General features: G+C 38.7%; 4 protein-coding genes and 1 long non-coding RNA gene across 11 annotated transcripts; 3 read left to right on the plus strand and 2 right to left on the minus strand.

Moving 5' to 3' along the window:
* Positions 1–910: 910 nt before the first annotated feature.
* znf143b (zinc finger protein 143b) lies at positions 911–11,923 on the minus strand. 3 transcript variants are annotated; one of them, XM_026175063.1, is made up of 15 exons: positions 11,496–11,923; positions 9,461–9,573; positions 9,027–9,215; positions 8,753–8,833; positions 8,062–8,258; positions 7,259–7,327; positions 7,054–7,170; positions 6,841–6,916; positions 6,144–6,269; positions 5,367–5,546; positions 4,602–4,829; positions 4,018–4,166; positions 3,042–3,194; positions 2,585–2,713; positions 911–1,264 (listed from the first exon to the last, which is right to left on the minus strand). In XM_026175063.1, exons 2-15 carry the CDS (start codon positions 9,564–9,566, stop codon positions 1,181–1,183), a joined length of 1,884 nt encoding a protein of 627 aa, XP_026030848.1. In that variant the 5' UTR covers positions 9,567–9,573; positions 11,496–11,923; the 3' UTR covers positions 911–1,180. The 3 variants fall into 3 exon arrangements, with proteins under 3 accessions (XP_026030848.1, XP_026030847.1, XP_026030849.1); XM_026175062.1 differs by having other exon boundaries at positions 9,461–9,576; positions 11,496–11,922; XM_026175064.1 differs by lacking the exon at positions 11,496–11,923 and adding an exon at positions 9,689–9,903 and having other exon boundaries at positions 9,461–9,576.
* A 2,634-nt stretch (positions 11,924–14,557) lies between these two features.
* Positions 14,558–18,094, plus strand: LOC113027431 (nuclear receptor-interacting protein 3). The gene is made up of 7 exons (XM_026177045.1): positions 14,558–14,878; positions 15,476–15,640; positions 15,765–15,847; positions 15,976–16,115; positions 16,217–16,269; positions 16,535–16,623; positions 17,062–18,094. Exons 1-7 carry the CDS (start codon positions 14,663–14,665, stop codon positions 17,090–17,092), a joined length of 777 nt encoding a protein of 258 aa, XP_026032830.1. The 5' UTR covers positions 14,558–14,662; the 3' UTR covers positions 17,093–18,094.
* Positions 18,095–19,074: 980 nt separating this feature from the next.
* Positions 19,075–21,754, plus strand: c7h11orf16 (chromosome 7 C11orf16 homolog; the record flags this gene model as incomplete). The annotated part of the gene is made up of 6 exons (XM_026172244.1): positions 19,075–19,281; positions 19,665–20,027; positions 20,118–20,242; positions 20,311–20,464; positions 21,091–21,322; positions 21,546–21,754. Coding segments are annotated over exons 1-6 (1,290 nt in total), but the record flags the coding sequence as incomplete, so codon positions are not given.
* Positions 21,755–21,816: 62 nt separating this feature from the next.
* On the plus strand, positions 21,817–23,171 carry LOC113026369 (uncharacterized). Its single transcript, XR_003272909.1, has 2 exons — positions 21,817–22,028; positions 22,802–23,171. It is a non-coding gene; the product is annotated as an uncharacterized LOC113026369 (long non-coding RNA).
* On the minus strand, positions 23,073–25,230 carry akip1 (A kinase (PRKA) interacting protein 1). 5 transcript variants are annotated; one of them, XM_026175067.1, is made up of 6 exons: positions 25,118–25,229; positions 24,871–25,049; positions 24,205–24,429; positions 23,987–24,061; positions 23,769–23,900; positions 23,073–23,412 (listed from the first exon to the last, which is right to left on the minus strand). In XM_026175067.1, the coding sequence occupies exons 3-6, from the start codon at positions 24,358–24,360 to the stop codon at positions 23,263–23,265; spliced, it is 513 nt and encodes a 170-aa protein (XP_026030852.1). In that variant the 5' UTR covers positions 24,361–24,429; positions 24,871–25,049; positions 25,118–25,229; the 3' UTR covers positions 23,073–23,262. The 5 variants fall into 5 exon arrangements, with proteins under 5 accessions (XP_026030852.1, XP_026030853.1, XP_026030854.1 ...); XM_026175068.1 differs by having other exon boundaries at positions 24,205–24,389; positions 24,871–25,230; XM_026175069.1 differs by lacking the exon at positions 24,871–25,049.
* Positions 25,231–25,797: the final 567 nt, after the last annotated feature.

The raw sequence follows: 25,797 nt of genomic DNA on the forward strand, positions 1-25,797 counted from the left end.
ACGCCGCGATAGATAAAGATCAAGTAAACATTAACATAAACACCCACCCGTTATATACAAGTTATGCGAGTTAGTATGTTTATAGTAGTTAGTAAGTTTATTGACAAAGTTTTTTTAATAAATGCTTAATAATTCAAATATCTGAAACTGTCATTAAGTTTACATTTTTGAAAATAAATTAATGTTTAATCATTTTGAAAAGGGCTCAAGTTGATTAAGTGATTTATGAAAAAAAGCAGAAAAATATACTGCTGTATGAGGATTCTATGGCAGATTTTGTGCACGAAGGTGTTGAAATGGTGCAAAATGCATCAACGGAGTATGGGAGACGCCTAAAACACACTAGATTTAAAAAAAATGTGGCTAAAAAGAAGATTTCGTGCAAAAATCTCATTCCCAACTTATTCATGCAGTACCAGTTTCTCTCTTGGCACCCTATTGTCTGCTTTATCTACATCCACAAAGACACAGTGAAACTCTTTCTGACCTAGGGTCCATCAACAGTCTGGAAGCAAACAACACATCTATATTGTGCTTTCTCAGAATGAAGCCTAACATTTTTTTCACACATCTTCATGGTATGGTTCAACTTTATTCCCGTGTAGTTACTACAGTTCTGCTCTTTGAAAATCAGTACCAGTACACTTCTTCTCCATTCCTCAGGGTAGTTGAAAAAGTTTTCCATGTACTGTAATGTGTTTGCACAATGCTCTTTTTAACTATTCTGGATCTTTTTTTATTGTGCTTGTCATTCATATCTTTCTGTAATCTTTTATAAAAATTTTGTGTTATACAGTTTCCCTTTGTCCTCTAGGTATTTTTACCTTCTAAATGGAGCAAGGTTGAAAGGAGACAAAGTTAATAAGCACGTGGGTGTTGAAAATCAACTGCAGTCACACAATCACACTTTTTTGTTTGTTTTTTTTTATTAGAAATAGCATTAGCTGTACACTGCAGTACTGTGCACCATAAACATTAGAAAGCCCCCCCTCCCCCCCCCATCCTCTCACATTTTATGTAGAGGGACAAAATAGCACACCAGAACTCCAGTTATCAAAATTCTATGTACACATAAAAGCTAAATTCTTTTGTGGAAAAACATTGAGGAAGACTCATGATTTCTCCCACTGACATAGTCCATTTGAAATTAGTCTTAATTCATAATCACTGTCCTTATCGATCAATCATCCAGGCCTGGTGACTCTCCTTGCTGTATTCTTGATGCTATTCTGATGGCTTCCTCCAGCGAAGGCTGATCACTAAGCTATAAAAAAGAGAGAGGAAAACAATGCAAACAATATTGAAATTTTGACGACCACAGGTGAGCAGTACTAGAATTAGCACATACAATGGTTTTGGTCCCTTCAAAATAAAGGCGCACATATTAAAGTGCTGTAATCCCTTGAGCATGAATATCCTTCAAAGTACTTCAGAGAGATAGCACTTTAATTTCAACTTAAATAAAGGAGCTAAAATAAAAGTTGTGTCAATGTCTAAACACATATGGAAGTGAATGCATTCATACTCCCAACCCTCTCAAAAACAATACCACCACCATTGCCCAACAGGCTGCTGGAGGATGACTGTCACATGACGGAAAAGATGCAAAATAAGCCTTTGCTAAATCATTAACATAACAGAAACAGTGCAATTTGTTAAATAAAGACAGCGGAGGGAAATAAAAAGGTTGTTAGCCCTTTGATGTAATTATAATACCCTTAAGGGTTTGGCCTTGATAGTAAATTAAGCATGATACTCTAATACATAGCTAAAAAAAAAAAAGGTATTTTAAGTGGATAAATGTTAGTGAATTTATTAGATAAACATAAAGATAACATCTGCACTTTAACAAATAAATCATTCTCCTATATGTAGAGGCATTTAGAGAAAAAAAAACCCCAAACCCTTTACTTTCCATAATAAGATTGTGTGTCAATGAAAAACAAACAATTATTTACAGCGCTGGTTTTCTTTTTTGCATAACAAGTTAGCAGTCACCATGAATTTGAATAACATCCATACTAAGGTTTGTTTTGATCCCGAATTGACTGAACCAGTAAGACATAGGTGTCAAACTCTGGCCCGCGGGCCAAATTTGGCCCGCAGCCTAATTACATTTGGCCCGCGAAGCCATACCAAATTACTATTAGAGCTGGCCTACTGGTATTATACAGCTAATATATATATTGTTTAGTATTAAGCTTTGCTTGTTCCATATTCAGTTTTCCAGCAAAACTTATTTGAGTCAATAAGAAAAGATTCATTCATATATATGGAGGAATTTTTTTTTTCCAATAAATATTAATGTTAGCCCGCGACTTTGTTCTAGTTTTGAATTTTGGCCCACTGTGTATTTGAATTTGACACCCCTGCAGTAAGAGGTCAACAGCACACCTACCACTCCTAAAGCCTACAAAAGCCTTTAGGCAAATATATTTTCAGGGTGGGGCCTCTGTACTGCAGAGCCTGTTCCAACCAGACTTAAAGATGTAACATTTTCCAAATTTTTCCTTTATCTTCTTCCTAAAGTGAACTAAATACATTTAATGACTGGAACTCAGTCCCTCTGATGATCTTTACCAACCTGTACAGCGATGTGTGTGCCGTTGGATGTGGCCAGTAATGTGACAGGATGAATATCATCTTGCTCTTGGCTATAACCTGCCTCCTCCACAGTTTGGAATGAAGCCATGTCAGGTGTCATGATGGCCACCTGGGGGCGACAAAAACGCTGTACTTAAATTACAGCTTAATTTTTGAGCCACAAATATATTTTTAAAAACACATCTGATTCCATCATGGAAGTTTACCAGAAAACGGAATAAATAATAAATTAAAATTGAAAACCTGATTTTAAAAAATATAAAAATACTAAAAATAAAAGCAACTGATCTTTCTTAAGTTACTTTTATAATATATAGACTTGATTTTCAGCTCAGTTATTTAAGCTGAATACAATGCCACACTGAAGCCTTCTAAATAGAAAAAAAGCCCTTCACATTATTCTGAGTGCAGTCTACTGAGCTATGAGAGTTGTTTACCTGTTCATCTGAGCCATCTGTTGTTACCATGGTGACTGAGTGAGCACCCTGAGTTGCCAGCTCATGGGCTGGGATAGTTATGGTTGTGCCTTCTTGGGTTACCATGGTAATTGTGCCACCCATAGCTTGAAGGTCTGCCTCGGAGATACTGACCTGAAAGAGAAAAGAACATTGAGTCTGAACTACACTCTGACAACTTCAGATTGCATCCTTTAGCCAGGTCAAAGTCCCACTGAGATTAGAAATCGTCTTTTCAATAGTAGACAAACAGTCAGGAGACTTTGCAGCTGCCACTTGATACTTGATGTCACTTGAAAAAGCATATGCAAGAAAAGTACAAAGTTAAAACAGGAACAACCTGAAATGAATTTAAATGCTACTCTTACAGAAATCTCAGCTTCCTATATGTGCTATATGTTCATTTTAATATTCACAAAATCTCTGCTGCAGTTATCATCCAACCTTCGCACCATTAATATGTAAATTATATTTCTTCTACCATTTGAAATGCTATACATGTTTCTTTTGAACTGTTTTGAGCTGTTTTGGTCATTTGACACAGAACGTAAAGAGTGAGAGGTCAGTCTGCTCATCGTCTAACCATTTGTCAATTACTGGTTGTTAGCCAATTACCATCCTGGGCTTCCCTCCTTCCTGACTTGTAGAAAAAAAAATATATATATATGTATATTTTTTTAACATGACCTGACATTGGTGACTGATCCCACAAACTCATTAGGAAAATGTTTACAAAAGTCAGGGCAGAAGGTCGCTTTCCCTATATAGTTTTCAGGGATCAGATGTCATTTTGCAGTCACGGCTATTGCCACTGGTGACCATTATAATGAATGTAGTTTTAAGGGATTTCTGAGGCGTTTGCTTCACATATGGTATATGATGAGCATCCTCGCTTCTTAAAAAAAAAAAAAGTTATTTGCAATATGTTTATAGTCATGATGACGTTGTATTCTCTTACCTGTTGTTGTGTTCCATCTTCCTGTGTTACCAGGGCAACATGCTGCGGACCAACCATGTCGGAGCTTTCCACTGGAACCGGCTCTGATCCGGAGTCATCTGCCTCCACTACAGCTGTCGTGTAGCTCACATTGGGGTCATCGATGGCATCTGAATTGACATTAAGGATTCATTAGAATTTTGTAAGTTAATAAATAGACAGTTTTATCTGAACTATTGTTAACATCTGTTTCCATTCTAAATTCCTACATCCCTCACAGACTTATCAAAAAAGAGAGGCCGTTAGAGAGGCCCCTTCACTGTCCACTTTTAAAACACACGTTAAAACCCATTTTTATTCTTTGGCTTTTGACCGTAGTGAGACTTCGTTTCTCTTTTAATTAAATAATTTATTAACTAACAAATTAATTATTATTATTGGGGTTTTTTTGGCTTTTATTTATATCTTATGTGATTGTATTATTTCGTTCTAATGTACAGCACTTTGTGTCAGCTGTAGTTGTTGTTAAAGTGCTTTAGAAATAAAGATGATGATGATGAAAAAACATTTAAAATATTCGTTCTGTTTCGTTACATTTTACTGACCTGTTGGGGGTTCAAAGTAGGCTTCCTGCTCCTCTTCGATGGGCTCGGTGTCGTTGTGCGCTGTTCTTTTGTGCATGGCAAGTGTGGAAATCTGCTTGTAGGTTTTCCCACAATGATTGCAGTTGTAAGGTTTACAGGGCGTATGAACAACATGGTGTTTGTAAAGGCTGGAGTATTCTGTGAAGCGTTTTTCACACCCAGGCACTGTGCACACATACGGCTTCTCACCTGGAGTGGAAAAAATAGTAAGACAATGAGCATTTGACTTCATTTATTAAACTGCAAGAGAAGTGAAGACCCCCATCTTTATTGGTGTGTTGTTTCAGCACTCAAGAATTAATATATGCTTTACTTTTACATCACGTTTTCTTTATATGTAAGATCACAATGTAGTGAAGAACAGTGAACAGTGAAATCCAAATACATATCCTATATAGAAGACCAGTAAAAGGATTAAATCTCCACAAAAAGACTAAAAAGCTAGATATTCTATAGATATTCTAGATAGTTTTAAAAATATATAGAAATAATGTTTGTTTGTTCTTCCTAGTAAAACAGAGTTTTTCAAACTTCAGTGTTAGACATGATGATTTAAGCTATCTTGAAACTTTATCAATTAACAGCTTAAAAGCTTTTTGCACAGCTTCTGTGGAAAAAAAACAAAAAAAACAAAACTGTTCTGAGATCCAGGGGTTCAACTGGAGAGCACTTAGTGACTCATAACGACTCAGCAAGCTGAGTCATTATAAAATACCAAAGACTCACCAGTGTGAATTCGCATATGATTCTTGTAGTTAGTGGCACTGGCAAATGACCGTCCACAGCTTGGTTCAGAGCAGTAGTATGGCCGTTCTCCGGTGTGTGTTCGGATGTGAACTTTACGGATATTGGAGGTGGTAAATGACCTGCCGCAGCCTTCAACTGGGCATTTAAAAGGCTTCTCTCCTGCAAAACATGAAGTATGTCAACGCTGCAGCTTGAAATCTATAGAATTGTAAACCTGACAGAAATAGGACACAACACTGTAAGCAGCTGTTTAACATGACTAATGCTGGTATGAAAGTAGCCTTCAGGCCTTTATAAATAACCAGTGTGATTCCAACTGCAAAATGTCTGCTCTGTTTTAAAAAAACAAGCAGGAGAAACTTGGCGTCATGCTTCTCGTGATGACCATGTGCCTGTGCTCCTGAAGCACTATGGTGGCTTTGAAAAATTTCAGCGCCCCTCATCTGTTGTTCAGCATTGGCTGAACAACTTGACACAACCCCCTCAAGTTGTTCAGCCAATCCTAGCTCTTCACCACCATGTGTTGTTTGTTTAAAAAAAAGACAGTGCTGTGTGGCTAGTTAGTTCAATCCATTTTGATTCCAAACACTCGTTAAACAGCCCCTTCTGTATTAACAGCCCTGAAGTAATATAGCTTTTACCAGCAGTAGCAAACAACAGTTAATCTCCTGGGTTTGTTTACAAACCTTATCAGGCTTATTGAGTGTTGCAACAACATTGTGACTTGTCAGTGAGTTTCTGGGTGTGGTTGTTTACCTGTATGTGTCCTTGTGTGCTTTTGAAGGTCTCCAGAAGTTTTGAAGGACTTGCAGCAGTTTAACTCCTGACATCTGTATGGCTTCTCCCCTGTGTGTGTGCGCGAGTGACTCTTCAGTCCATAGCCTTAAAGAATCACACAATTTGACATTCAGCTAAATTATTATTCCATAACTACAAGCAGCCTATTCCATATTTATACTGATCTCAGATATGGTCTTACATTTAACAGCAAGAGTTTTTTCCAGCTCAAAACAGACCTTTGGGGATCTCTTTCAATATACTGTTTTATATTACAATATAACATAACATAACAGGCAACTGTTGTTGTGATTTGGTGCTCTATAAAAATAATAGAATTTAATTGAATGGGGTTGACTAAACTTGTGTTTACAAGTGGTAATTAAGGCAGTTTGTCTGGGGTGCTTTACTGAAGAGTCTGCATTTTCCACACATTTCAAGTCATTTGATAAACAAAAAATTTATTTTTTGCAAATAAATTAAATCCCACTCAATTACAGCCTTCATTAAAAGGAAAAAAAAACTTACACAGTAATAACCTGACTAGTTCAATTGTCAACATCACTATGGTGATAATGAGATTTTAATCAAGGGTTTAAAAATGTTTTAATTTGGCAACAAAAATAAAAGAAATTAGCCATGAGTCAACTTGTAAAATTATATTATCTGTTGCTACCTGTTGCAAACTTCTTTCCACAGTTGGGATAGTCACAGATGTACGGTTTGTCTCCAGTGTGGGAACGCTCATGTACCTGCAGGACACAAACAAAACTGTAAAGCATTGCATTTCAGTAAATGGCAAAATCTTACAAAATGTTATCTTTAAATAATCTACACTTGAGGAGGCAAAAAAAAAAACTTTTTAGAAAAACAAAGCACCCACACTTACCTTAAGATGGTGGGCAGTGGTGTACAGCTTTCCACAGCCTTCATATTCACAGCGAAAGGACTTTTCCCCAACATTTGAGACCCTTCCTGGCCTGTTGTCTTGTCCCTGTAACACAATCTGAAAGACAAGGCACAATTATGTATCCAATGTTAGACTTAACGTAAAGAGAAAAAAAAAAGGAGAAATAAATAAAAAGAAACATTACCCGCATGTGGACACCATTGTCTGCTTCAACTCTGCCAAAGGTCCCCAGGGGGTTCTCTATATTCTCCACCTTTGAGGGAAAAGAAAGGGTATTTTAATATCTATTGGATGATCATAAATATATTAAACCAAGGGATATTAAATATGAAACTATAATATTTAAAATTGATAAACCATTATTACAGCAAAAATGGAACATTCAAAACAGGCAAATTTATAAAGCCTATGAATAAGATAATATTTAATCTCATATTCACAAGTGACCATCTTGCCAAGATAACAACATAATAACTTTTTACACAAGCCAATTACATGTGCGCAGAACACAATGGTGTTAGTGATTTTCTTTTACCTAAAAATTTTGTGTGACATGATAAAATGCCACTACGTTGCAAGCTCATATCAATATTCCTCTTTGCATCCTCACTGTTACACCTGTCTGCCTCTTACTCACACACGTGTTCTGTCTCGCTTCTACTGACATTCATTCCTCTTCTCTCCAGTGCACTCCACCTCTCTGAGCTCTTCCACCTGCTCCCTACTCTCATTACAGATCATAGTGTCATCTGTAAACATCACAGACCACAGAGCCTTCTGCGTGACCATCACCTTTCCAAACAGGAAGGGCCTCAGATGGTACCACCCCACCCCCATCCTTGAATCCACCTGTCACTTATACTGCATACCCCACCACTTTCTCGCTGTCATAATTCTGTGTCAACACACACACACACACACACACACACACACACACACACACAGTAGAGTTGGTACCACACCAGTACAAAGACAAAGCACACGTACCTTAGTGGTATACTGTTCTAGCACGCTGATGGTCTCTGGGTCAATAGCTGCCGCCTCTGCCTGCAGGTCTGCGATGGTGCCATCAGCCTGGATTGCCAGGATGGTGTTGGACTGGGGCATGTGCACAGTGTGCTGAATGTAGGCGGTGCTCCCATCCTCCAGCTGTACCTCCTGCAGGCCACCCTGATCATATGTTTCTGCACAGAAATTAGGAGAAGGACGCAGAAACTGAAACTCACTGATGAAACTGAGCTTTGTTCCAGTAAAAATCAAAAAGTTTGGGGAGGGAAATAATAGTTTCCTGCATGTCTGGACCCAAACTTAATGCTTCTTTGTGGTGAAATCCTTCACCTTAAGAGTTTTTATTTATAAATGTTTTGTACATTTTCTAGTCCAACACCAACATTTATGTAACCATTTTTATGTAACCGTGTTGTCCCATGAAAAGACTGGTTTTTAAAAAAGAAGATACACATGCACATGAACATTTTTAATGTCTGTGAACTTGCAGCTTAGCCAAACTCTGCAAATAAATTTATAAAAAAAGAGTTTATAGGAAGGGAATATAATAAAGGATAAGCAGATGTCTTTTGACTATTTTCTTTTACTGATGCAATGAAACATTAAAATAATCAACTAAATAGATGAAAGATGCTTAAAATTCAATTCAGTTTGATTAGGTGCTATTTACCTTTGGGTGTGTGAATATAGGCAGTGGTTCCGTCTTCTAACTGAACAGCCTGTCCATCTTCAAGCTGTAAACTGCCCCCCCCTAAAAGTGCATTAAAAATAAACATTACTCACATTCACTTCTTCATTAGTGTGTTCTTGGTTAGCTACTAGTGAGCTTTTGTTACATAGATGACATGCATTTAAATTACAGCCTTGCACTGTGCCACAAACACAGTACACAAAGAATAAGCTCTACTCTGCTATTGGTATTACAATATTTCCATTTTATTTACCCGCTTTAGGCATGGGCACATGCTGAACATAGGCAGCAGAGCCATCCTCCAGCTGGATAACTTGGCCGTCCATAATCTGTCCATCTGAAAAGGAACCTTTGGTGTCATGCTGGATATATGCAGTGGATCCATCCGCAAGTGTAACAGCCTGCAGACTCACTGTGTCCATACTCTCCATCTGATCTGCATCTGGGAAATAAGAGAGTAGTAAAACATAGACTTTTAGTTTAAGGAGTAATGGAGTAGATCGTCACAAAATGAAACAACAGGACTGCGATGTGATGCCCTTTGTCCCAGCTAATACCAGATTACTTCTGGACACAGTTTTGCCATCCTCAACCAAAACTGGGACTGAAATTCAAATGTGATTAGATGTACAGTTCTGCAGTGATGTCAGTAAATTTTTTGTAACAATAGAAAGTTTAAAGGCTCACCTCCCACTGTCACAGCCTCTGCTAGACAGAGTGTGACCGGCTGCCCATCTGCATCATGAAACTCTGCCATTCCCTGGGAGTCCCGGTTTATCTGGGCCAAGAGCATGCTTTAGCTGCTGCAGGGGAAACAGGCAAGACACTCAAATGAAATGCATACTGACACGGGCACTGGAAATGCAGATACTGTGCGGTTATTTGATAACTGGATGTAACCATTAAGAATCTTACTTAATGTTGTTGCTGTTGCAGTGCCCCTCAAATCATCGCTATTCCTCCAATATGTGCAATACATACATATATAAATGTTTTTTTCAGTGTCTAAACATACTCAGTAAATACAACCAACAAACTGGCAAACAACCATACAACTGCATAGAAATAATGTGTTATAACTTAGTTTTGATTTACTAGAATAACCTAACCTAAGTGTGGAACAAAATAAGTTAAGTGAAAGAGTAAAACAAAAATAGATTTTTTTATAAACAAAAATTAACTTGAGATTTTCTGCATTACATGAAATTTTTTGTTTTGCCAGTTTCAGCATGGTAACATGTGTGAACACAAACAACATTAGCACATATTTACCTGCAAAGTGAGTCAAGTTTGTTTATGAAATGTCTGCTACATATATTTCTTATTCTAAGCTCAGCCCCAGACAAATACCCCTCATTCAAACTAAAGATACAACACTTGTGAAATTGGAGCCAATGTAACAACCTGCTTCATATCAGGCTTCATAGTTAATCTATTTCTATTGACTCAATGGAATTGATACTAGTGTTAGGTGTTTGCATTGTTTTATTCATTTTCTTTTTTGTACCAAGGAAACAAAGTAATCTCATATATTTTGTTTCTTTTATCGTCATAAAAAATAAGCAAAATTTCAAATCTTCATCACACCTTTTAACATTTATTAAGTGGAAAATTTATGTTGCATAAAAGATAAACATCTGTAAATGTCATGTGTTTGCCAATAGGTGATATCAGTCAATAAGGCCGATACTGGTTGATAACATTGTTCAGCTGATATATTACAACATCTCTAACAAAAAGTGAACCGAAACGAACAAACTAACTCTGGAAGTTAAATGAACAGAAAATCTAACACAAATACAAAATAAAAATGTCAAGAAATCCCTACAACTCTGGTGACCTAATCAGACATATTGTGGATATTAAACGCAGAAAGAAGAAGCATATTAAGATTCGTTATAGCGTTCTTCTGACTTGCTCTGTTTTCAAGTTCAAGTCATAAACATAACATCACTTATTATAATAGTTTATTATTAAATTATAATAAACCAGTCTAACAGCTCTGCTCAGCTCACATTTGGTAATTCAATCTTTTACTAGTGTCTTATCAATAACTTAACGTCAACATTACTTGCTTTTGGTCCAAGTCAACGCGCTTGTTGATTTGGACTCAATACTTGGAGCTAGCTACTTACGATGTAGCACAACTATGACTTGCCACATTAGTCAAGTCTGTTGTATATCAAACAAGTGTATTTAACCGGCTTTGGTATCCCAGGATTCAGTTATCACACTGACAGCGTGTCTAAACGCTGAGTTGATGACTACAGCCACAGAAACATGCCGTAATGGAGTAAGCTTGATAGCCGCTTCGTAGGCTAACAACATTGCTAACTATGACAAGCAGCGCTGTCACGACTTTCACAGCGGTTGTTGGCGAACTGTTTCTCGATGACTGCGGTTATCGAGATCACAGAGACTTCTAAATGATTTTGTGAAGTCTAAAAGGGCTCTGGAATGACAAATGGAGGGCTAGCTATCTCACGCCACACAGCTTCCCGTTTGACTAACGAGCGACGCAGTTGGAAAACAAGAGCGAGGAATCCGCGAGCTAATTAATGATAACATAAGCATTTTGGCTCGGTGGGTGTCAATTTTATTTTATGATTAAACAGCCGTCTCCCATTCTTGGACTGAATCCCCACCGCAACCTGTCACTCCCTCTCACAGAGATGGCTGAGGGAATAATGCACACTGGGTAAAAACCAATTTATATACTAACCTCCGAAAAATTTCCAACAATTCCTCCTGTTCGACCACCATGCAACAGTGCAGGAAACGGTCGGCGATGTTCACAACCCGGGAACATGTATGACAGAACTATCCTTACCGTGTTGTCCCGCCCATTCTCTATTGAGGGATTGGTCACCGACTCGCAAAGCCCGCTCTTATTGGGTTAGGCGTGTGCCTGTTACGTTCATTCGAGTCTATACTGCTGGTATTCAGCCTCCCGGGCCCCTGGCAGACGCCATTCCGCGTCCTTTTTCGCATTGTCTCGGCAGTTTGACTGTAAATGCGCTGCTACGTCGTTACAAAATAATTATTTAAGCATGAAAGGTAGACGATAGTCAGCCGACATTGTAGATTCCGAGCCACCGTGCGACACAAAATGTGGTTAAATGGGTTCGCCAGCGACATAAACTGCGCTGTGGTGGAAGAATTTTCGGCATCCATGTTGAAAACAAGGTCGTGTGGGTAAAAAAAGGGGGAATGTGGGCAATGCAGTGAAAAGAGGCTCGCTGGGATAAAATGACACTACAAACTACACCCAGGACATCAGATAATCATCTTTTAAAAGTTGCAGATACAATTTCACCTCATGAACACCTACAAAAGAAGCTGAAAAGACGTAGAGATGTAGTCCTCAATGAGGCGAGAATGACTGTAGAAATGCAGGATTCACCTCAGGGTTGTCTATTTGTATTCCATGGATCAGATACTGCCCGATCAGATCTGAAGTTGAGCAGATTAATAACGTCATTGCATAAGAAAATCCCATCAAATGTTATCATTTCATTAAATGTAAAGAAGTACATCTGAATGAAAGTTCACCTGGTATAGGTAACTAAGATTTTAAAAATGTTTAACCATAAGCCACACTGACAGATATCCTTTGCCTTCCCAAGTCTTCTAGATGACAGGACTGTTTACCAAAATAGATAATTGGCATTGGATATCTAAAGAAAAATCAATTTTCAAAAATACATCTCAGTTCTTTGACATTCATTGAGTCTACTATCATTACATTTTCATTCGTTAAAAGAAGAAGACTTTCATTTCATTTAAAGATCACAGGAGGAAAGGCACCAAATGTTCACATGAATCATAACTTTGTAAAAATCTAGAAATACTTTTAAAGTGACTTGGCTACAGTTTTCACACTTTGCAAAGTCATACAGCGGGCCGCGTTGGACACTTTGGTGGGACAGGTTTGGGATGTTGGAATGTTTGACAACCTTGAGTTTGACCCTGACAAAGATGCAATTAAAGTTTTAAAAAAATCCAAATATGACAATGATAATACTGATCTATATGTCATACTGAAAAAAGAAAATAAACTAGTAAAATGACTTAAAAAGATAAAATAATAAAGTAAACAAACTGTTTAAAGTGATTGCTATGGAATGGAGAAAAACTAAATGTTAATTACACACATGCACAGAAAATAATTATTTAATTATCTGTAAGACTTTTTTTTACACTTTCAGTACATTTTTTCACATTATAAACTTTGACCTCAGAGCAAAAATATGGATTTGTAATGAGAAATGATTTTGTTAGTCTTGTATTATTGCTTTTAATTAAGTAAACAACTACCTGCATGATGTAAATGTAGCAGCTCCAACTGATGTCAATATTTAGGTTTCAAACACAACCAGCTTGGGACAGTTTTGAGCCTTCTTATCTGAAACCAACACTTATAACCTCAGAGACACGAAACAGAACAAACACGAAGGGAACGCTTCATCGTCTATTGAATTGAAATGAATTAAATGTCAGGAATACCAGTCTGTCCTGTTAGGGAGCATAAACCACTGTCTCCTGCTCAGATGCAAATGACAGTGATGGCAAAATAAGAGAGGAGATGGCTTTGTGGATATCCCTCCTTTTTGGTGAAAGCAAGGGTGAGCTGCTCACTGAAAGAACATTTGGACAGCGCTGTCATATATATACATTTCCCCCCCCATTTGAATAGAGAGAATATTTTTGAATTATTTGCTGTAGCCCAGTGCTCATGCTTTCTTTTTAGTGATTCATATTTTCTAACAAACAATAAAATGTTATTAAAAATAGAATTTAGAAAAAAAGGGATTTTATAAAAAGTTTTATTTCCTGTTACAACCCTCACCAAAAAGCCTTTGTTTTGCAAAACGTGAGTTAACTCTTACAGGCCTGCTGCTCATAGAGCTTCACATTTTGTGCAAGTGGTTTCTCCACGTGAGAGCGTGTTATTGGAGTCACGCTGCAGCAAAGTGACGTATGTTTCCCTGTTTTCGTTCTACCTGCCTCAAGTAAAAGCAAAGTCACGCAAACATACTGAATGAGACCGGAAGCTGCTGTCAAAATAAAACCGGTGAGAATTCAGAAAGTTCTAGAATTTGTCATCCCACTAAAGCGCTGGCAAACACCCAAGAAATGCATACATGAATATAACATATTGTGGATTATGTGCAAGCGTTATCAGTCATTATTAAACATTCAGTGCACCACAGTGTTTCTTTTACTTTTTGATGTTTGCATCTGTTTTGTTCCAGTGAATTATTGGCCCATCGTCTTTTCCGTTTTCTAATCATTTATGTTCCTTGAACATTTATATGAAACACAATAAATAAATAAATAAACTTGTGGCACGGACATATGCAGTACAGCTGGTCTTTGTAAACAGTGAGCTGTAGGCACTTTAATAGACTGTAGTCTGAGTTATCTGAAGCAAATGAACATAGCTTACCAGATTCGCATTGTAGCAGTTCTCAATCTTTTTCTGACATGGCACACTTAAGCGGCCAAAGGAAAAGAAATCTTACTTTTAACTGAAATATTCTTAATTCAGCATTTTGTACACAGAAAGAAAAATATTTTGAGTGTTTTTAAAGGTTGTACAATAAAAATATAAATTCAGGGTTGTGTTAGTGGAAGAACGAAGTAAATCCACTTTTCAGGGGTCTCAGAGTTGAGCAGTTCATGAATCTGTAATGCAGCATTAAAACATCCATCCGTTCATTGCGCAATGGGCTATGCAGCGTTTGGAAAATGGGTTTTATTTTGAAAGTTCACAGCAGGATTCATTTTTACAACTTGGGCTGTCTTAACTACCTGTCGTGTTACGGGGGAGTCTCCTCTTCTAATGTGGACTTGACGCATCGGGGATTCCTCATTAGGCTCGGTTGTATGCAGGCAGTCAGAGAGCCGGGGCAACACAAGCACACGCCCGCCATCATGTTTACAGGGATGCGGACAGAGAACCGCGGAGAAAAGGGGGTCCTGGATGCAGCGACTCTGAGGCAACAGAGGAGGCTGAAACAGGCGATCCAGTTCCTCCATAAGGACTCCGCTGATCTGCTTCCTTTGGATGGACTGAAGAAACTCGGGACTTCTAAGCAGGGGGTGAGCCTCATATCTAAGGCCATTATTATATAGACATTATATAGGTGATGGGGAGGAGGACCATTGCCTCTCTCTTTCTGTGTGTGTGTGTGTGTGTGTGTGTGTGTGTGTGTGTGTGTGTGTGTGTGTGTGTGTGAGAGAGAAATTTATCAATGATTTATACTCTAAAGTGAAAACCTGAATCTATATTGTCATCAGTCTATCCATTTTCCTAACCACTTCTAGCAGGGTGGCTGGAGCACATCTCAGCTGCCACCTGGTGAGAGGCAAGGTATACTCTGGAGAGACTGCCAGTCCATCACAGGGCTAAAGAGACAGACAGCTATTTAATTTGCTTCCACATTCACACCAAGGGCCAATTTAGAATCACCAATGAGCCAAACATGGATGACTCTGGATTCTGTGAAGAAACCATAACACAAAAATATGTCAAAGTTAGGCGACAGAATACTTTCTAAATTGTATACATGAGCTTAAAGATGGTCTTTATATTATAGCATTTTTTAGCTCAGACTGTAGATCTGATTTTAGGCTTCGACAATACTGAGGATATATATTCAGTAGGCGTGTTTGTGTTGTTTGTAATCTCTGTTGTAGCAACCACACAATATTCTCCAGAAGCGCCTACTGGAGGCAAAGCTGTGCAGAGGCAGGATAAACATGTGTGGAGTAACACCAAGCAATGGAGAGGTTCGTCTGAGCCACAGCCATGTAAATTCACAGGAGGATGAGGAGGATGACTTCATCCTCGTGCCCTGCAAGGTGGGTGGAAGTTGGGCTACTTAAAAATTCTTTTCAAGCACAAAATATCCGTGACTTGTTTGTCAAAAGGATTTTTTTCTTTCTTATTTCTCCTATCTTACATGCACCTCCCCTGTGTATACAGTGTTTAGGACAGGAAGTGAATTTGCTGATTGATACAGGTTGCAAGTTGAATCTGATGTCTTCTGTGACTGCGGAGAGATTTGGGTGAGATGTCTTCACTAATTTTTCATTTTCCTGACACCAGTTCATTTTTCAGTGTCTCCTAAGTATGTACTGCAAACATCTGCAGCATGCGAGGTGAGAACTGTTGAATTATTTTGTTTCCCTTTCAGTTTAAAAGAACTGGTCGAAGAGATCAAAATGGAGACCGATGGCTTCCCATTTCAGCGCAGGCTCTGCATCGATGGTCACATCAAGGAGCTCGGCCTGACCGTCGGACAAATCAGGATAACTTGCTCATTTGCCATAGTGGGTAAGGAACACAACAATCGTTGCCTGAATGAAAATTATAAGAACACTTTTATATGAAGCGGTGTCATCATATTACTGTTCATCTATTACATCTATTTTCAGAAAGTAACAAGCATCTCATGTCCTTGGGCAGCAAGACTTTAAAGACACTCAAGGTAAATCTTCTGCTTTGCAACCACCATCCATCATCACCATCCATCATCACCATCCATCATCACCATCCATCACCACCATCCATCACCACCATCCATCACCACCATACATCACCACCATACATCACCACCATCCATCCTGGAGGGGAAACAACACAGTGATGTAAACAGATACAAGATAAAAGCTAGATGATTAACTACACTAACTAAAATGGCTCTACTATAACCAACGCGGTTCTGTAATGTTTTGACATTTCTGTTTTTGCAGTGTGTAATCGATACAGAACAGCAGATCATGGTGATTGGGACAACTGTGAGGGAGCAGATTCATTTTGCCAAAAAGCAATTCAGTGAAGGGTAAGATATTTTTCTCATCTTTTAGCTTTAAAAACATTTTTTTTCTTGTGCAAATTATATTTATACCTTTCAAAATAAGGTATCATGCAGTTTATCAAATTAATATCATGAGGTGCAATCAAACATTCAAAACCTTCACAAAACTCTCATTTTTAAATTAGGGTGTAATCCACTACTTATAGAAAGTTGTGCATTGCTGGGAGTTTTTCACGCATAAAGAACCAGTGCAAAAAAATATCCATACACTGCTTATTTCAAGCACCACATTTTGCTTTCTGGAGTAGTTTTGCATTTTCATTATTGTAGCAGTATATGGAAAACATAATAATGGTGACTTTCATTAATGTTAACCCTTGCTTACCTTTAATTATTAATTAAGTTGGCAAAGCCTAAGTCTAACCAAATCTGCCTCTTCTCCCCCCACTTTCGTCTCTGCAGCTCCACAGACTTCAGAGACCTGGGTTACTAATCTTCCTACCCACAAATAAACCCACACTGACCAAAAGCAATAGGAACATTTACTCCTACAACCAGATGCCTCATTGGAGAACTTCAGATTTCTACCTTCACACACTTTCAGTTTCTGTTTGCCGGTTTGCTTGCTGCGTTTAGAAGTCCTGATGCTCCACAATGACTTCACTGATCTTAACGTTGGCAGCCTTTAAGGCAGCCGTTCTCACTCTGCAGCTGCTCGCACCTGCAGGTTAACATGTAGCGTTCTTTTAGCCCAGAGTGTGTGAGTCTCGTATTAGCAGTCGCTACAGTAGTACGTGCTGTGCAGGTAGTTAACAGAAGCTGTAATCTCTAAGATTGTGATATAACTGTGATTTTTAGCTCTTTGTAATATCCAGCAAATTAGTATTATGCTGCCAGACATGGTATTCTGCAGCCGTGGAGAACAACTGTTAGTTTGTGTAGATTAGGAGCTCAGCACAATCTACTGAATACAGATTAGACGTTTCTCTACTATATTTGATAATGTTGTAAATGTATTTTCTAGTTGAATCATGTATTTGCATTGAGGTCACTGCCTTTTAATGTTTACAGGATTGTAGTGACACTTGTGATAGGTTTTATCACCCAACGGAGGCAAAAGTGTACCACTGAATAAACAAATGAACGGTGACATTTTAGTGCCTTTGCTCATTTTTTCACATGAGCTGTAGCACCATGAAAATCTTATCAGTGCCATTTTATCTGAGAGCCATTTATGAATGTGTGACCAGCTGAAGGTGACCTAATTCGAGTTGTTAATTAGAGGAAAAATCAAATAGAGTTAGGAGAAGAAAAGTCCTGACACATCTGCAGAGATTAGTGTCATTTTTCACAGCTGCTGTTTTTGTGTAGCTGTACCATAGCAACTGTAGCGTGACCCGGCCTGCCGACTGGGAGGTAAACAGGCCCTCCAGTGGTTATGAAGAGGGCCAGCTCAGGCTCGAACACCATGGAAACCGACATAAACAATGGGTTGAAGTTGTTGTCTGCAGCTGACTGTGATCGACACAAAAAATGTAGGTAATGTAATCTGTGTTTTAAATGTGTTATATTTCAATTGTAGTGACTCATGTTTGTAGCTGCTTTCTTTACTGAAAGAGGTTAATAACTGTGTTTGCTATTTTTGCGGACATAGAAAGAAATGTTTCAAGTTTCTCTCCGTATTTGAGTCAACTTGATGGAAGTAGATTTACTTAAGTCCTCTAACTTTACATTTGATTAGACTACATGCTTTTATTCCACTACATTTATCTGATAGTATGGTGAATTTGTAGATTTGGGGTGATATTACAAAGTACAATAAAATAAGAAACGATATATATAATATTAAAAATATATATATTAAAATGTGAAAAACTACTACCCAGCAAAATATAAAGTTAGTACATACAATATATACAATATATACAGTATATGTTCAGTATATATAGTCACACATGAAAGTAATTAAATGAGTCCCATCTTCACCTATTGCAACATTAAAGAGACGTACACATTAGTATATCAGTTATTCCAATATGATCCAGTAATATAGACAGTTCTAAAGTTGGCCTCTTTGCATTATGACTAATTGGAATAATTATTAAAAACATAACATAAAAAAAACAAACTGTAATTTATCTATAAATCTGTCTAATTTATCTATACATTTAGAAAAGTGCTGATTATTTTTCATAAAAATTGATGCAGGTGCTCAGTTTAAAATTTGGTAAAGTGTGTTCTAAAACAAAAAAAAATCTAAATAAAGATTAAAAAATGTTCACAAGATATGTAGATATTTTCATTGTTATGTGTTTTGTGCTTTTTGATAATATGTTACATTTGGCCTAAATATAGTTCAAAGATTTTCAGGTGATTCCTCGCCCTTTCTCACTGTCTTTTCACTATTACAGTTTACAAAAAAGGCAAAAAATAAAAGAAAACTGTGTGATTCCTTCCCATTACCACAGTGTTACTATGACATCTGGACAGATGGTGACATGTGAGGCTGCACTGATACCACTGCTCCTGGGAAAGCAGGGATGCAACATCACGTTTGTCCTGGAAAGCTCTGAGAACATGAGAGCTGTTCTGGGGTCAGTGAAACACCTGCTGATCCAGACGTTGCTGAATAAAGCGTCTCACAGGGACTCTCTCTTTAACATCATGAGCTTTTCAAGCAAGGTGAGGGGGATCTGGTAATTTGGGGCTTTTAATAATTTCTTTGTATGCTCATTTCCAGGGTAGAATGGTTGTACAGCATACTATTAACTTAAAACAAGAATCAGGTGCACTAGTTTGAATTTCTTTTGGATTTTTGATCCAGTGAATTCACACACAGGGCTTTTGATCACAGCTGTGCATGAAGTCAGTCAAGTGCAAAATTGAGTAAACTCATATAGTATACTACCTCACCTTTATATGATTTGATTTTTAAATAACTAATCACTCTTATTCTTTCATTTTCTTCATTTTTTTAATCTCACCCTGAGCTTTTAGTACTTTGAGGACATTTTTTTAAGCTTGAGCAGAACCTCAGATTTACTGAGTCTTTCTTTCCCTTGAAGGTGACCTGCTGGTCCTGCCACATGTGCTCCTGTGCTCCTGACACAGTGTACACGGCTCTGTCCTGGATTCACTCCATCAGCTGCAGCTCAGGCGGAGATCTCTTGTCTGCTCTGAGTATTGCTCTCACCGACCCTGCCTGTCATGCCGTCCACCTTCTTTTCACAGGCTTTCCTGATCAACCAGAGGCCGTGCTGAGAGCTCTTCCTGCACTGGCAGTTGGGAGGCCTGTGAACGTTTTCTACCTGCAAGATATAGGAAATAAACTGGACAGAAACACAAGGGACTATCTGCAGTCTTTCACACAGACCACAAGGGGGAGCTGTTATCTGATTCCATTCGATTTGAATGGCACGCTGGAGAAGGTATAGACTGAGAATTGCTCGGTAGTTCTAAAAAATAGGCCCCACAGTGACTGTGAGTCTGAGTATGTGTGGTTCTATTACTGCTGTCAGGTGATTCCTCTGTACGTTGCTGAGAGCCAACCATCACTGCCAAGCTTCAATCCAGCCAAGTGGTGCTGTCCCTCCACCTCTGTCACAATACCACAGCTGCACCACATATCTTCACCCCTGCTCAGGTCTAGTTGCACAATTTTTAATCTTTTTAAACTTTGAACATTGTTTTAACAACAATTTAACACTATAGGAGCAGTCGGAGTAATCCCAATCTTCCGGTTACCTCCTGTATCCTGTCTGGTCAAACCCTAAGCAGCCCAGAATTCTTCCCAGGATGCAGAGTCCTGGCCAGGAGAGAGCGGGATGGCCTTTATTACATGGGCACTGTCATAAAACAAATACAGGTGACACATGACCATTGAATATTGTTTCTACTACAGCTAATATGGGCTAATTCAGTTATTTACTCCTGCAAAAGCACAATCGTTTTAAAAATGAAACTATACATTTACAGTATTTGCTGACTTTAAGTTTAAGGGTATTCAGCCACACCACTTTTAATGTATTAGCATCTGGATGAGTGCACAGGGGCACATCAGCTGCACTGAGCAGGGCTCTCATTGACTGACTGCTTTAATAAGCACTTTGCCCAAAAATTGTGCCCAGTGTTTTCCCAATTTTCCCATCTGTCCCAGCTGTCACAGCGTCAGTGGTGGAGTAGATCTAGGTAAGGTCGCCAATCTCTCACAAGGCTCTCCTTGTGCCATCCCATTTAAAAAGTGGTGGGAAAGCTCCTGGTCTTCAGAGGAAAAGCAGAATAAATATAGAGCATTTAATCTATTGTGACGCAGCTTCAGTACAATCCAACAAAAACTGATCATAAAAATATAACCTGATGAGCCGAAGTAAAAAAAAAAAAGTTTTAGTGTCAGAGTCACTGCTCTTATCCAAAAGTCAGACGCTAACGGACTAAAAACCAAATTTTAAAAAAGGGACGAGTAAATATTTGAAGACTGTCTTCCAATTTTAGGGCTGCAGTGGAATTTGGGTGGTTGACTTTGACCATGCAGAAAGCGCAACGTTTGAGATTGCCTCCTCCCAGCGCCAGCTCGTTTGTTCACTTGACATGGTCAATGACAGCAGAGGTTGCACATGCAGGTTGGCTCCTGGCGACGCTGTCCTGTCACCATGGGAACAAGATCTGAGAAGATACGGTCCAGGTCAAGTGGTGGCAGCCACAGAACATAGAGATGGTTATGGAGGTACGGCAGAAGTCGTATATTTTATATTATAACATCATCATATGACATCCAGTGGTGTGGATACAATCAAGGATATTTTTCTTTATAGTCAATAATTCTAATGAGACCGTTTTCAAACGGGAGACTTGTTTCCTAAGATAAATATTCATATGATAAATCATCAATGTCTGTTCATGATCACCATCTGTAATCCACTCAAAGGGCTCACCTTTCCTTCCTGTAGGTAACGGTGTTAGACGCCTCCGGGTGCTGATGTGGAATAGTTGTGTGTATGTGCTTCCTGAAAGTCTGCTTTTGCCCATTTCTGCTTCTCGTCATGCCAGAATAGTACGGGAGCTCCAAGCAGTCACTCACAATCAGTGCTGCAGCTGGCTTTGTGCCCCCCAGCTGTACTGCACCGACTGCTGCCATTCAGCATGTGCCTCTTGCTACTGTTCATCCTGTTTAGTTCCACCCAGCCTTGGAGCTAGCTTTGGAAAATCAGATGAACTTGATAAAACAGAGCAAGTCAAGCAGGTGGACCGCAGAGATGCAGATGTGAGGACGAGTGATCCCGAGTTGCCATCTTCCTCCTCCTCCTCATCTCTTTCCCATGATGAGACTAGAGCATCAACTTCTCCTTCACTGAAGATAAGAAGTAAACAACAGCGTCCTCCCTGGAGATACTGGAGAAGAACTGGACCAGAACCACAGCACAGGCAGCCAGGTGAGAATCAGACACACACTGAGTTAATAAGTTCTGAAGAAGTTCAAAAGAAAACTGGAAACAAAAAGAAACCTTGTGAAAAAATAGATCACAGGTAGATTCCACTGGAGATATCACATAAACAAATGGGTCCTACAGTGTTTAAGGTTAATGACACATTTACTGAGAACACTGGAGTGTTACTGTTAGAAGACAGGAGATATTGAAATTGAAGACATCATGACAAGACATCATGTTTAAAATCCCTTGTTTTGACATCATCTACTTAAGTGAATGAAATTAAACATTTCAAAAGACACTGTACCTGACCTTATGTTACCTGGTTGAATTTTTGTTAGTAAACTCATAAATCAGTGTATTTCCATCTGCTAGTCTGTTCTTATCCAATCTTAAAAACATCCGATCCTCTTCGCCTTTTTTGGGTGTTTTACTGGAGACCCCAGTAAGTGCTGTGTAGAGTGGTCCTGAAATCCTTTCGATGATGTTTTTCATATTTTGACTAAATGTTATTCTCTGTTACCTTTATAGCAGATGCTGCTTGCTACACAGTGTGGGCACACATGAACACATGCATGTTATTTTTGATGTATTGTAAACAAATGCATTTCCAGTCCTTTTACCCTCACGTTTAATGGTCACAAATAAGTGCAAACTTGACTCACAAAATGCCAATAAAGATGCAACATGCTGTTTTTGATGATAGCAGTATACAGTATGCGTTCTGATATGTGTGCAATATGCATGAGCTCAGATGGAATTTTTTTTTTGTGCAGGGAGTGCTGGTCCCCGGAGGACAACCCAACCTGTGAGTTTCAGCATCCCTGAACCACAAATTAGTGCCTCACCAAATCACAGCTCCCTGTTTCAGTCACTTCCTGGCACCAGAGGAAGAAGAGCAAACATTAGAGACATTTTGTCCACAACCAGCTTCAAACCTCGACCACCAGTGGGACTGCAGTCTCTCTGAGAACAATGCCAATATATTTACATATTGTCTCAGTGTAAACTCATGTACAGTGCATGTTGAAGAGCCAAACAAAAAACTGATTACAAAAATATTTTATTTCAATACAATGATGTGGTCTTAGTGCAGGTAAGAATGTGTTTAAGTGCATTACAGTAAAATAAAATGTAAACTCTTAATGCAAAAATCTATATACAAGAAGCAAGAAACAAAGAGCATGTGCAATGGTCAGTTGTTATTAAAGGGTGACAGGTTTGGTCAGCTGAGGGGTCAGAGGTCAAAGGTGAGGTTGACACTCTCCCCAGCTTTAACACTGACCAGCTGAGTCTGCTGCTGTGACTCTGCCACACTGGCAGTGATGGCATATGTTCCAGGTGAAAGCTCGATATAAAAATCCTCACTGGATCCAGACACGCGGTTCTGAAAGCAGCAAATAAAAAGATTTTAATGCAATGATTATTTTTTACATTTTAGATGAATTAAAGTCAAACTTTTGACAACATGTAAATAGTAAAACTCAGGCCCCCAAACTGAAATGCAAACTTCATCTATACAACTTCAAAGGAGTTTCCTGAATTCTGCTGGTACTGTCTATGCCACTGTAAAATGCTAACTTTCTGAAGCCTCCAACTCAATTTTTTGTTTCCCTTTTCCACTTTTTTGGCCAACAAATTACCTACTGTAAATTGCTTAAATATAAAGCCTTAAATGCTCTGGGTTTGTCAGCCTCTGAGCTTTTCCTATTCCAAATAATCAAAAACACAACGCAGAATTACTTGGTATTTGTCGCATTTCCTGGTTGGTAGCGCAGCTGATGTCTTTGCAGATGCTGGCTGTGTGTGAAACCTGGACATGTGGTTCTTTTCAATGTCACTGGGCTGCGTGCAACAACCAGACTTGTAAAATCTCTGCAACAAAGACAAAATCCATATTTTATTCTCCCAGGTCTGTAGCTGAAGTCCACATAGAGGTGCTTTGGGACATAGTCACTAACTTTGCAATGACTAGTGGTTTGTGCCATGAACTCAGCGATTTTTGCAAAGGCATCATCAAGCTCTGTGGGATTTCTCTGGAAAAGCAAGAGATGAAAAGAGACAAGCTGATAAAAAAAAAAAACAAACAAACTTTGAACAAAGAATTAAAAGTATTTATATTTAGATTACATTATAAGGTTATATTATTATAAATATTAAAGGCGAAAGATAAAAGCACCTCGTCAGCTATATCTGTGTCTTCATCTGCCATAGTGGGGTTTTGGGATGCAGTGCTCGCCCAGTCCACACTCCGCCTGGAGGCTCGCTGCAGCACCTCCAAGCCCAGACTGGCAGAGCGCTGCAGGGAGGACTCCAGCCAGGCTTGGCTGTCCATGGACAGGTGGAGGGAAAAACTCAGGTGCCCTTCACCCAAGGAACGGGCACAAAGAACGCTTTAAGATCGCTTTACAGGACACAAATATTGAAAAGACAAGAATTTAATTGTAAATATACCAATATAATACAACAAAAGAATTTATCACTTACTGGGATTTTTTAAAACTAAGATATCAAACTGCTCTGTGGATCCAGCATATCTAATAGGCATCTGATTTTTCTAATCTGATATTGAGAAAACCCTTTTTCAGCTGCTTCGTAAGAAACACAATATGTCAGAAAACAAGTTAACAAAGCTACATCAGTACAAAAATAAGACTGTGTTAACAAATCTTGGCCAGTTAACAAAGATCAATGTTTTTTTTTCCCCTCCGACAAGGTTTGAACCAACTATAATCACCTTAAATGCAGTGTGGGAAACAAGAACATATGGGACGGATATCCTAGAAACAGCGCATGCGTGCAAATTAAATCAGCTGGGCTGTCACTTCTTTCTGAAGCTACTTACTTTGAACTGTTAAACACAGACCCGTTTCCCTCGATGGAAGCTCAGGAACACTGAGACGTGAAACACTTCGAAGTGCACGCCTCACATTCTAGAGCATGACGTTGTCACATGTAGAGCACATTCTGCTTATTCCAGGAACCGTCAACAAACCTCGTGTCAGGAGACTTCGTCTACCTGCTCTGCACGTTTTACATGTACGCAGGTTACTGGATGCAAAGTTAGAGAAAACTGTGCTCCGCACACTTACACTCTGGCTTTGACGTTTCCCTCGTTTCAGTCGCATTCACGTCACGCTTTTAGCTGCTTTCAAATGACACGGCAGGAAATCCTACATATTAAAGCCCGCCCCTTAGTGGTGGAGGAAGTATTCAAATCATGAACCAGGGTGAAATTTATGCGTTTACCTTACCTTGTTATCTTTTCTGTGCGGTTTTGTGGAAAACAAATAATGAATATTTTGATTGTGGATTAGTCTGCATTTCTGTTTCTATCAATCAGCTAGTTAATTCATATAACCTCAAATAAAAATAATAAAAAGGAGACGCAAATAAAAGTGCAGGACTGTCCCTAACTATCCTTAATCTGCAGTGAAAGTCATAATTGAACTTCTTAAGTTCATGTTGCCATGTCTAGCACACTGCCAGTGTTTCCAAGGAAAGCTCTTAAAATGGACAACTTTCATGACAAACAATTACTGAATTGTTTCAGCTTTGCTTGCACACAGATACAATTGAGAAAACTTTAATATTTACTGATATTAAAGTTTTATTTTTGACTGTTTTATTCTATACATGACTTGTTAGATACACCATTTCGGGCCTCCAGTCTACAAAACAAGCTGTTAAGTTATATCTGGTAGTTTGTGTTGGGTATCACCACGTCCCAATAAACAAAATTCTTTTAAAGGTAGCAGTTTAAAAGCAGCTG

The sequence above is a fragment of the Astatotilapia calliptera genome, chromosome 7 (assembly GCF_900246225.1).
Source record: "Astatotilapia calliptera chromosome 7, fAstCal1.2, whole genome shotgun sequence".
NCBI classification, from domain to species: Eukaryota; Metazoa; Chordata; class Actinopteri; order Cichliformes; family Cichlidae; genus Astatotilapia; species Astatotilapia calliptera.